Below are 12,973 nucleotides of genomic sequence, written 5' to 3' on the forward strand. Positions count from 1 at the left end.
ATTATATCTTTAAACTTAAAATTTTGAATAATGAATGCAATCCTTTCACGTTTGTCTCAATTCTTAATCGTTAGTTTCAATCAATTTTTGACCAAATTTTTTTAACCCACTTTATCAATCCGTATTGATTTATTAGTTTTAAGTTTTTGGATAAAAAAAATTAAATTTATATTAATTCATATTTATATCTAAAATATTTAAATTTTGAATAATAAACCAATCTTTTAATTCTTTTAAGAATTATATAATTGAATTTTAAAGTTAAAATAAATTACAGTAATAGTCTCTTAAAATTTGCTTAACTAATAAAATATATTAAAGTACATTTTTTTTATTTCAATAATTTATTTTTATTAATCTGGTTATTTACCTTTCTTTTCAACTTTTATAAACATCCCTAGAGTAATAAAATTTTAAAATGTCAAAAAATTTTATTGACTAAAACATACAATATTTTATTTTATTTAACATTAATTATATAAAGTAAATTTTTATTATTAATAAGCCAAAAATTAATATAATCACAAGTATACTTATTATACAGGTGATAAAAATAAAAAAAAAAATTGAATAGCTCAACAACTTATGAAGATATGTGATTAAAAAGAGTATGAAATTTCTATTGATATCATAAAGGAAAAATATAAAGTACTTTATAGAATAAAATATAATATATTTTATTTTGTTTTATTTAAAATTATGGATATGAAGTATAATTTTTTAATATATTAAAAATATGTATATAATTTTAATATTGAGTATAATATCAATTGAAGATATTTTAAAATAGTAATATTTATGTGTAGTATTTTGATGTAATGAAAAAAAATTATTTATAGTAAAATTTTATTCATTTAACTATATTTAATATTAATATATGATAATATAAAATAATTTATTATTTAAAATTAAATATTAAAAAACTATATATTTTATTAATATAAAATTTTAGACTTATTGTAATTATTGTTTGAATTTTATATTTAATTTAATTATTTAATTTTAATTGTGACAATGAAAAAGGTTTGGGTTTATCAAAATATAAATTTTAAATATAAATATAAATTAATATGAATTTCAATTTTTTTTATCTAATAAACTTTAAAAATAATAAGCCACATGCACTCCAAGGCTTAGCCTGGTGGAAAGTGCATCCTGTAGCCCTGAAAGGTCTAAGGTTCGACTCCCCCAACCCCTATTTCAAAAAAAAAATAAATAATAATAATAAGCTATAAGATAATTGATTAATGTTAATGAATAAAATTAATGTAAGAGTAAAATAATTGATTTCATCTTTCAAGATTATAATAGAAATAGATTGAAAGGATTATTTCATTAATAATAGAGATAAAAATTAACTTATTAATAATAAAAATACCAATAATAGAGATAAAATTTAACTTATTAATAATAAAAATACCTAAAATTTAAATAATAAATCTACTCAATAAAAGGATGTGTTAGCAATCACAGCTGATATAAGGTGATAAGTGTGATTCTGCAAATTAAGTACAACCTGTTCATGGAAAATATGATAGGTATAAGGTTGTCAAAGGGGTTATAAGGTTGACTAATATTTTCCTATTTTTCACAACAAGAATATATTTGGTTATTTGATATCTTTGTGCAGCAGGTTCTTGACTTGGTATTAGTTCATATTCTTAGCCAAATAATCTGGCTTCTGTTACTATTTTTTGAATAATTGCATTATTATAGGGATTCAGTAGATTGTATTTGTAAAACAATCTCTATTTAAAGAGCATTGTATTTGTATTGATGGGTGTGTGGAAAAAATATTAAAAACAGTTTTTTTCTCTATTAAGGTTTTTTTCTATCTTGGTATCAGAGCATCACATCCAGGAACTTCATGGCCTTAACAGCCTCTTCATCCCTATCACTGAATGTAGGTAACTTCGTTACCCTTAAATTAACTCCAAACAACTACCTCCTATGGCGTGAGCAAGTTCTTGGGCTAGCTGAAAGTCAAGAACTCTTAAACCACTTAACAAATCCACCACAAACCAATCCAGCCAACTCCGACTCAGCTACAGATCAGGCTACACAAAATTATATAGTCTGGCAGAAAGCAGATCGCTTGCTTCGCGGATGGATTATTGGCACATTATCTGAAGAGTCCCTTGGACTCGTTATTGGCAACGACACAGCATATGCTGTTTGGGAAGCACTAAAAGAATCTTATGCTCAAAACTCGCAGGAACGTGAATTTACCCTCCATCAACAATTGACGTATCTGCGCAAAGAAGACAACATGGATATTAATACTCATATCCGCAAATTCAAAAATATATGTGACAGTTTGGCTGCCATTGGACGCCCAGTTTTAGAAAAAGAAAAAGTTTACAGTTTATTAACAAGTTTAGGTCCCCAATATGAGACCTTCACAACCACAATGCTAAAACCTCCCAGACCCACATACTCAGAGTTGATCTCGCACCTTCAAAACCATGATCAAAGACGAAATTGGTTTGCCAATTCTGGAAATTCCTCATTTACTGTGCACACACCACATTTGGCATTTTACACGCAGCAGAAAAAAACTCCTCAATCTAGTGGATCTCAAATGGTGTTTGAAAACAAAACCCCACGCTCATCTTTCTCTTCAGCAGGACGCGGCTTCCAAGCGCAGAGTCAAAACAACTATGGCGGACAACAACGTCGTCCTGCACCTCCTGGTAAACGACGAATGACTGCAGCAGAGCGGGAACTGTACCAAAATGAGATATGCCAAATCTGTTCCAGGAAAGGGCATATTGCCAAAATATGCTGGTGGTATCAACCAACCTCTCCGTCAAATGATCTTCCACAAGCCTTAGCAACATTGACATTGGATAACAGTGTAGCTGATCATGATTGGACCTCAGATACCGGTGCCACAAATCATATGGCTGGAAATGGAGGTATGGTGACAAATTTACAAAATTACAAAGGTAGTGATGAGGTTATTATTGGTGATGGATCTTCAATTCCTATTGTTGGTATTGGTAATTCTCAAATTAAGAAAAATAACAAAGTGTTGCCTTTGTCTAACGTATTATATGTTCCAAGCTTAAAGAAAAATTTGTTATCGGTAAGTCAATTAACCTCTCAATTTCTAGTCAATTGTGAATTTACTGACAAGTCTTTTATTGTGAAGGAACGGAAAACAGGTGCAATGATAATGCAGGGACCAAAGAAGGGTGATTTATACACTATTTCAAGCAATCCAGAAGCACATTTTTCATTTCGCTTTAAGTCGTGCAGTGCAGATGTCTGGCACCAACGACTTGGACATCCACAAGTTTCAGCTTTAAATAATTTACATAATAAAGGCCTCATTTCTGTCAATGGACCATTAAAAATAAAAATTTGTGTGATAGTTGTCAACTTGGAAAACTTAGTCGATTTCCATTCTCAAATAGTTCTAACTCTACTTCTGTTCTGTTTGAAAAAATTCATTGTGATTTATGGGGACCAGCTCCGGTTTTATCATTTGAAAAATTTAGATACTATGCTTGTTTGGTTGATGACTGCACTAAATATATTTGGCTAATTCCATTGCGTATGAAATCAGATTTTTATTCTGCTTTTATTGCTTTCGAAAAATTTATTCAGCGTCAATATGATGCTGTTATTAAAATTTTTCACTCTGATGGTGGAGGTGAATTTGTCAATAATGCCTTAACTTCACACTTTCTTGAAACCGGAATAAAACATCAAATCTCCTGTCCTTATACACCTGAACAAACTGGTGCAGTAGAACGCCGTCATCGCATAATTCGTGAATTAGGAATGTCAATGTTGTTTCATAGTCGTGTTCCTTTGTCATTATGGATGGATGCTTTTGCAACAGCTGTTTTTCTTATCAATCGGTTACCATCGTCATCTCTGTCCTTTGAGTCACCATACTTTGCTTTACATAAAAAACATCCTGATTATTCCATTCTGCGAGTCTTTGGGTGTAAATGCTTTCCGTATATTTGGGACTCTAAAAAAAATAAGTTTGATCCTAAATCTATTATCTGTGTTTTTGCAGGTTATAGTGAAAAATATAAGGGATACAGGTGCTTTGATATTCATAATAGACGATATATAATATCCAGGAATGTTGCTTTTGATGAAGTGTGTTTTCCTTACAAATCTAAAATGGGTACAGATGTCATTCACCAAGCTGGTCAAATTATTGACAACTGGACCACTACTTTAAAAAACTACTGAGTCGCACCCAGAGCAACCAATCTCAACAATACCCCTACCTGCACCTGGTCTTTTAACACCTGCAATCGTCCCACCACAAATAACACCTTTGAATTCTGCTCCAACGTTGCCATCCAATTCACCACCCCCGCTCCTCAGTTCACCAATTGATGTCAATTTCACACCTCAAACCCAATCGGAATCTAGAGTATCCCAAGCGGATTCCATTTCCTCTCACCATATGTCGGTGTTTTCAGAAACTACACCACCCAATTCACCTGCAATTCCTAGACCGTCAATTGAATCCCAGTCACCCACCTCAGGTGGATCTGTTCCGACCATCCATCAAGATGAAAATCGACAAGCAATAATAGTGGCAGAACACTTACACATTGATCCTCCTGTTCCTCAACATTCGATGATGACGAGGTCAAAATCTGGCATTGTGAAACCTAACCCCAGGTATGCTCTTCTAACAACTGTTGATTCATCCATTCCAAAAGAACCTCGCACAGTCCGACAAGCTCTGGCCCATCCTGGTTGGAAACGTGCTATGGAGGAGGAGATAGTTGCTCTTCACAAAAATGAAACCTGGACTTTGGTTCCCAGGCTTCCAAATATGAATGTCATCGGGTCCAAATGGGTCTTCAAAGCCAAGCTTAAATCAGATGGTACCTTAGATCGGTTGAAAGCACGGCTGGTAGCGAAAGGTTTTCATCAGATTGATGGTAAAGATTTACGGAAACGTTCTCTCCAGTAATCAAACCAGGTACAATACGTCTTGTTTTGTCTATTGCACTGGTTCGAAAATGGCAGATTAGACAATTAGATGTGAAAAATGCGTTCCTGCATGGACACATTACAGAGGATTTGTACATGACTCAACCGTCAGGTATGACAGATTCTCAGTTTCCAAATTATGTCTGTAAACTGAAACGAGCGTTGTATGGTTTGAAACAAGCTCCGCGAGCTTGGTTTGATCGGTTGAGTAGGTTTTTGATTTCGTATGGGTTTGTTTGCAGCTTAGCTGATCCATCTCTGTTCATATTTCAGTCCTCCAAAGGCATGCTCGCTTTGTTAATTTATGTCGATGATATGTTGTTAACAGGTTCTTCTGCTGTTTTACTTGATGAGTTTGTTCAGTTATTATGTAAGGAATTTGCCATGAAAGATCTAGGACAATTGCATCATTTTTTAGGCATAGAAGTTACCCATACGTCTGAAGGATTGTTCTTGAATCAGTTCCACTATGCATTCACATTACTTGACAGGTTTGGAATGCTTGATAGTAAGCCCATGTCGACACCCTTGGAGCTTCGACCGCCGGTTACCAAGGCTGCTGCTTCAGTTGATGCCACTATATATCGCAGCATGGTCGGCGCCTTACAATATCTAACTCTAACACGACCTGACATTGCTTTCAGTGTTAACTTTGTTTCACAGTTTATGCACGATCCGACGGTACTTCATATGAAGTTTGTACATCGCATTCTCCGCTATGTGAAAGGCACTCTTGAACATGGTTTACATTTTACTTCCAACTCCACCTTAACGCTTCAAGGATTTGCTGATGCTGATTGGGCCGGCTGTCCGGTCACAAGACGATCCACCACAGGCTACTGCACTTTCCTCGGCTCCAATTTGATTTCCTGGTGTGCAAAAAAACAGCACACGGTCTCACGCTCAAGTACGGAGGCAGAGTATAGAGCTATGGCGCATGCGGCAGCAGAGCTTACTTGGCTCACCTATTTGCTCCAAGAATTCTTGGTCCCTCTTACGGTTACTCCGCTTTTGTTTTGTGATAATCTCAGTGCTCTCTATCTCACTATCAATCCCGTTTTCCATGCACGAAGTAAACACATAGAATTGGACTATCACTTTGTACGAGAACGTGTTGCACAAGGACTTCTTGTAACTAAGTACATTCCCAGCACTCAACAGGTCGCTGACATCTTCACTAAACCAATCCATAAATCTGCCCTTGTTCCATTTCGGACCAAACTTCGCCTCCAACCTCGGCCAAGTTTGAGGGGGGATGTTAGCAATCACAGCTGATATAAGGTGATAAGTGTGATTCTGCAAATTAAGTACAACCTGTTCATGGAAAATATGATAGGTATAAGGTTGTCAAAGGGGTTATAAGGTTGACTAATATTTCCTATTTTTCACAACAAGAATATATTTGGTTATTTGATATCTTTGTGCAGCAGGTTCTTGACTTGGTATTAGTTCATATTCTTAGCCAAATAATCTGGCTTCTGTTACTATTTTTTGAATAATTGCATTATTATAGGGATTCAGTAGATTGTATTTGTAAAACAATCTCTATTTAAAGAGCATTGTATTTGTATTGATGGGTGTGTGAAAAAATATTAAAAACAGTTTTTTTCTCTATTAAGGTTTTTTTCTATCTGGATGCACCCAAAATTAAAAGATAATTATTATTTTTATTGTATTAAAAAATAATTATTATTTTTATTGTATTAAAAGTAAGGTGTATTTAACAAAATAATTAAATTTTTTTCGTGAAATTATATTTATGCTACAAAATTTAAATTTGAATAATTAAATTAAATTATAATTTTAATATTAATCAAGATTTTAATTATAAGTTAAAATCATTTTAATTAAAAAGTCAATAAAAACCATGATTAATATTAAAGTTGTTGTTAATTATTTAAAATTTAAAATGTTAAGATATAAATATCATTTTAAAAAATGTTTAAATTATTTTATTTAATAAATTAAATAATAAATCATTGGTGAATATTATTATTATTTTTTTAGTTATATAATTTATTTTGGGTTCCGTATATTCTTAAATATACAATATTAAGTTAAGCTTTCTATAAACTTTTTTTAAAAAAAATAATTAATTAAATGATAAAATTTAATTTGTGATCATATACATTTAAAAATAATATTTATGAGTTCACTGTTTTAATATTGAGTTACTTTTTCTGTTTTAGTGTGGTTGGCTTTATTTTTTTCTTCATTTTCGTGGAATCGTTCCATTGACGATTATTTTGTTACGGAGTTTTCAATAATGCTATATTTTTTATAAATAATTGATTCAAAATAGTCATTAAATGAATGACAAAAGACAAAGATAAAAAGCTCAAAATGCAGTAGTTATGTATTGAAAAAGAAAAACAAAATCTTATTAAATGTTATTATCCATATATATATATATATATAAACATTTACAAAATCAATGTTTTACCACCCACCATTAAGCTTTTGTCGGTGCTTCTAAACGAATATAATCATACATAATACCACTAAAAGGGCTTCCATTTCTAGTCTGAGTAAGATAAATTGTATTCTTTCCTTGGAGAAGTTGAGAAGCTGGTACTTGAATGCTATAGAGCCAATATAAACCATGAATTCCGTATCTTGCAATAGCATTATCCTTGCCTATTAGCCTTGTTGTGAAAAGAGGTCGTTTGACATTGGCATTGTTGAACCTCACCTTTTGCATGCATGATAGATTTTTCATTATTAAGTTTAAGATATAAAAGTAATGAAATTGCTAAGTAAAAAGCGAATGGTATACCTGAAGTTCAGAATTAGTAGCTGATGCCAAGGCTATTTGCAAAGTGTAACTTCCACTTTGCATTACACTTTTAAGTTCAAATATGATCTGCCATGTAGTTGGCTTATATGCCGTATTACCAACCTTTCTGCAATTTGAATAACCAATCTCAATATAATTATTATTAGAGAAAAATATAAAAAAGTATCTTGTAGTTTCATTAGTTTTTCATTTTAGGGTATATGGTTACTTCAAGATCTGTGATTTAATTTTGTGTCATAATAGTACACTGTGATATAAATTTTATAATAGTGTAGAGTTTAGAAATTATCATTGCTTGTAACTGAAAAGATATTATGAGGTACTATTTTGATACAAAATTGAATCACATATCCTAAAATAAACTACAGAGTCTGAAGTAAAAACCCGATGAAACCACACGGTACATTTTTGTACATTTTCCTTATTATTATTATTATACTTCAAGTAAATTAAAGATTGAGAGAAAATAAAATAGATGTTAATAAGTACCTGTTAACATGGGCGAAGAACCAATCTTTAGCATAATTACTAACACCAACGGTATATATGAGATCATTCTTAGGGTATAGATCAGTATATCTTTCCCACAATCCATATTGTCTAAATCTGTATAGGAAAAAGCAATAATAAAAAAATGATGCATGATATTAACTTTGGATGAAACAAGAAGGCATGCTGCAATGTGGAAGGGAGCTAACTTGTTTGCTGGGCTATCAATATACAATTTGTTGACGAGTGTTGGGTTTGCGTCTGGTACATAGAATTCAGAAGCAGTACGATCAGGAATGCCAATTTCCCAAAGAGTTGTACCATTTCTTGGAGGATCATATGTAAGTACACCCAATTTGATCTCAGATCCTGTAGTTCAACATGTACGTAATTTCATTAAGTAATTAAAGAAAATTAGTTTAACCATTTATAAAACTACTATAAGCTATAAATACCTGGTTGAATAATGACATCAACATTATACTTGTAATCTCCAAGAAAACCAGGAACAAATGCATATAAACTATATTTCCCAGCTCTGATATTTTTAATTGAGAAACTTCCTTTCTTGTCAGCTTGAGTCCAAAATTGGTAACCCTATAAGTAAATTGAAAAAACATAGCAATGTTTAGCCAAGAAATTCCTCATGTTGCTAGATAATTTGAAAATGAAATTTCAAATTTGTTGAAATTTCTAACCTTTACTTCTGTTTGCCATGAGCCCACAGCACCTGGTGCTGCCAATCCCACATAAGCTAAACTTGCATCAATCAATTTTTCATTGATGTATGGGTCACGAACTACTAATTGACCTACGACATTTCCCCGTTGATCAGAAGAAGGGAAATCTTCAGATCGAGGAAAATTATATGGCCAGCTTTTAACTTCAGTTGACATCTAATAATCAACAACAAGCATGAGTACTCAAAATTGCATCCAAAATTCTCATGAACAAAAAGAATGAATAAACAAATAGATATGTACTTGTCTTTTAGCATCTTCCCAAAGGGCTTTGGGATTTTCAGAAGGCGGAATAGAATTAAGATAGACGTAAACAGGGCCAAAAACTTTCTTCCATGGCTCTCCATTTCGATACTCTGTATTTAAGTCCTTCCCAGCATAATGAACACTACCAAACATCTAAACAAAAATAACTGAATTATAATTAAAATACATTTGTGATAAAAAAAAGAATTTTGAAGGGAAATGAACCTCTCAATGTAAAAATATTGAGGCGTTCTACTTATAAATTGTTAACAAGTAGTGAAAATTTTCAAATATCACATACTCACATTGAGAACAATAGGCCCCACATGAGAGGTTAGGTCTTGCTTGACGGGGCCAGCATCGCGAAATTCATTACTGGGTGTGATCATCCAAAATCCAACCGGTGGGTCATTTGATATCCACCCATGCACCTTGTTGTCTTTGTTCTCACAAGAGTACTGGTATTTATCATCCACCTGCACGTATCATTCCACAATATTAATGAATAAAATAATAAATGAAGGTACACAATAATAAGACGTTTCAATTTTTTAAATTCCTAAGAAATTAATTAGCATTTATTATTTTCCTATAACATTTTCTTTGATTTCTAACACAATTTTCTTTCAATTATTTTACATTTAATCAAAACACTTTGCACACTATCAATATATTAATCCAATATGAGAAATTAAAATGAAGCTATTAATACTTAGGTCGATCCGGTCCACGTATACCCAAAAAATACAAAGTGGGTCCATCTATTGTTTCGCGATGGAATCTATTTATTTATGTCTTGTAAATCTTTTGAATCCATATTCTCATAATTAATTACCTCTCCTTTTTGTTGAGGGTTGACTGGATTTGTTAAAAGAACAGCTTCAGGATAGGCTAGAGGTTGGCCAGTGGTGCGATCTTGAGGCATTGGCATTACTCTCTGCCTATCATCGGATATTGCCATGTAGTGAAACCTGACCATTGATTTCATAAATAAATGTTCTTGTTGCCTTCAATTGATTAATATAAAATAAATAATGATAAACAATATTGATTAATTCTCCATTTACTTTTCACTTTGAAGTTTGAAAACCACTCTAATTTGATCCATATCAACGTCAGGCCACCCTTTTAAGCGTTCCATTACAGCATACAGATAAAGCCCTGAGCTTCCACGTCGAACTATGTACCTGCAAAGTTGAAATCGGTGTGTAGAGATTAGACTTTCGTTAACTTTGTTTATTTCTTATAAGGTGAAAAAAGTATGCAATGAACTAGGGCTCACCTTTTGTCTACCTTCAAGGGAACTGTGGTTTTATCCATTGAAGGGCTCCATATCTTAGAGAACGAAATCTCTACTTGGTCTTCATTTTGCACTATAATACTAAACTTTGTAGCTTGTACCCTAAAAATTATAGTAACAATTAAAACTTCAACTTGAAAAAAAATAAGCTTAACTAGAGTTTATAAAGTATTAATTTAGATATGCATTTACTTGTCAAAGATGTTAGAATCTCTAGGTCGGCTCCATACCACATCCCAGTATCTAAACTCCAAGAATTACTAACCACAATTAGAATTTATTATCACAATGTAATGAATAAATAGAAACTGATAAAGGATTAAATGCATACCCTCGATTATTTTCATAATTCTTGGTTTCAAGTACGTTATCCATTTCTTTATATTTAATTCCGATAACATCACCGCCTGGACTAGAGAAATTGACTTGGACAATTCCATTATCAATCACCACCTTATTTAAACACATTAAATAATTAATTAATTGTATAGAATATGTCGGTAATAATAGAATACAACTATGATATGGAGATTTATAAGTGACAAATAAAAAAAATAAGATGGAAAATTTAAGTATATTACTTGCTTATCAGTTACTTGTAGCTGCACCCCAAGAGCTGAGCTCTTTTTAGTTGTACTTGGAATTTTACTGCAAATAGAACAGTACGCATGTTATTCCTAATAAGCTTAATTACCTTACTTCTCTCTTCTTTGTCACCACATGCCAGAAAAAAAAAAGTAGTAATGAAAATCACAAAGAAGAAACGAAATAAAGAGGAAGATCATGAGTATGAACCTTGTTGGGATCTTCGCAGAGGAAGCAATAAGGAAGAAGAAGAAAAAGCAAAGACCGATAGCAGGCCAGTTAGACCCAGCAAGCAAATGCATCTTGCCCATTTTGTGCGGAGAAATTCTATAAAATTTGAAGCAGAGAAAAAAAGAAGTTAGATAACTCAAGAAACATAAAATTGACCAAAGGAAATTATAATAATCGCTAAACAGGAAATATAAAACATATTTTGCTTAATACCGTTATATGCTTGACGAAAATTGATTTTCAATACTAAAGAAAATATTTGGAAAAGGATGAAGATTAAGGAATATGATAAAGGATAGTGATATATTTTTTCTTTTCACTATGACTAACAATCAATGCTTAATTTGACTCTTATTTATAATATCAATTTTAAGAGTAACAAGTCTAATTACAAACTAAGGTTGTTTAAGCATGCAAAAATTTGATGGGTGTTAAACATTTTTTTATTGTTATTTCTTATGGACATCAAGCACGACAAAAGGAAAAACCCCACTACCACAACCACTTAACTGCTGACTAAGAAATAACAAAAATGTAAAATGAAAAAAATTAAAACACCACTCAAAAGTAGAGTGGAAAACTCACATTCTGGGCGGGAATGAGGAAAAGCTCCTCCCTACCCAAACGTGATAGAAAGGAGAAGAAGGTGTGGCAGACGACGAGACAGCCTCTCTCTAAAAAAACATTAGAGAGAGGTTCTTTTGAATAAATCTCTAGTTTGTAATTGGCCAATGGTAAAAGAACCTAAGGTGGTTTTAAAAAGAGCAATCAAGACACAAAAATATCTAACATCTCCTATTTATGGTATTTCTATATTAGGATATTCGTTTATGTTGCTATATTTGGATTTTCTTTATTTTATTTGCTTGGTATTGGTTGGTATACTAAAATATTTGTTTACTTATTAAAAAAAAAAAGAGCTGGACGAGATAAATGTTGCAGAGCATGTTCATGGATAGCCACACAAAAGAAATCAAAAAGTGAAAAACAAAAAGGAGAGATTATGAGAAAATATTAAAAAAAGGAAAATGAGAGGTTTTCTAGAGATAACGAGCCTCTCTCTAGATTTAAAAAATGAATCAAACATCCATTTTTGAAAAAAAAAAACAAATAGTAAATAAAGGTCAAGCATAAAAGAAATAATATAAAGCTAATTTCACTTATATTCAATTAAAATATTTATGAAATCTTATTATATTTATAAAAAAAAGTATGTCATGAAAAATATTTAAAATACCTTAATGAAAATATAGGGAGAGAAGTGCCGAAAGCAGGCTAGGACTATACTGAAATGTGACATATTTATAGAAAATCTAATATCAATGGAAAACTCTGATGTCATTATTAAATTTAGTTCAGGTCTAACTCATTGCAAAAACTAACACAAAGCATGCCTTCTTGTTTCATCTAAAGTTAATATCATGCATCATTTTTTATTATTGCTTTTTCCTGTACAGATTTAGACAATATGGATTGTGGGAAAGATATATTGATCTATACAATAAGAATGATCTCATATATACCGTTGGTGTTAGTAATTATGCTAAAGATTGGTTCTTGGCCCATGTTAACAGGTACTTATTAACATCTATTTTATTTTCTCTCAATCTT

General features: G+C 31.9%; 1 protein-coding gene across 1 annotated transcript; it reads right to left on the bottom strand.

The window, feature by feature from the left end:
- Positions 1-7,426: 7,426 nt before the first annotated feature.
- On the bottom strand, positions 7,427-11,267 carry LOC122723376 (rhamnogalacturonate lyase B-like). The gene is made up of 13 exons (XM_043955499.1): positions 10,878-11,267; positions 10,739-10,789; positions 10,529-10,648; positions 10,314-10,433; positions 10,082-10,217; positions 9,552-9,722; positions 9,244-9,399; positions 8,959-9,156; positions 8,716-8,857; positions 8,470-8,629; positions 8,261-8,377; positions 7,751-7,877; positions 7,427-7,666 (listed from the first exon to the last, which is right to left on the bottom strand). Exons 1-13 carry the CDS (start codon positions 11,012-11,014, stop codon positions 7,427-7,429), a joined length of 1,875 nt encoding a protein of 624 aa, XP_043811434.1. The 5' UTR covers positions 11,015-11,267.
- Between the last annotated feature and the right edge of the window lie 1,706 nt (positions 11,268-12,973).

Source organism: Manihot esculenta, chromosome 3, assembly GCF_001659605.2.
Source record: "Manihot esculenta cultivar AM560-2 chromosome 3, M.esculenta_v8, whole genome shotgun sequence".
Classification (NCBI taxonomy): Eukaryota; Viridiplantae; Streptophyta; class Magnoliopsida; order Malpighiales; family Euphorbiaceae; genus Manihot; species Manihot esculenta.

Bases quoted from the DNA above. Each gene is read 5' to 3' on its own strand.
- LOC122723376 (XM_043955499.1), bottom strand. From the start codon at position 11,014: ATGTGTTTAAATAAGGTGGTGATTGATAATGGAATTGTCCAAGTCAAT. The intron at 9,723-10,081 runs GTAATTAATTAT...TGATACGTGCAG, and splicing joins ACCCTCAACAAAAAGGAGAG to GTGGATGATAAATACCAGTA. The intron at 7,878-8,260 runs GTACTTATTAAC...TTCAAATTGCAG, and splicing joins TTCTTCGCCCATGTTAACAG to AAAGGTTGGTAATACGGCAT.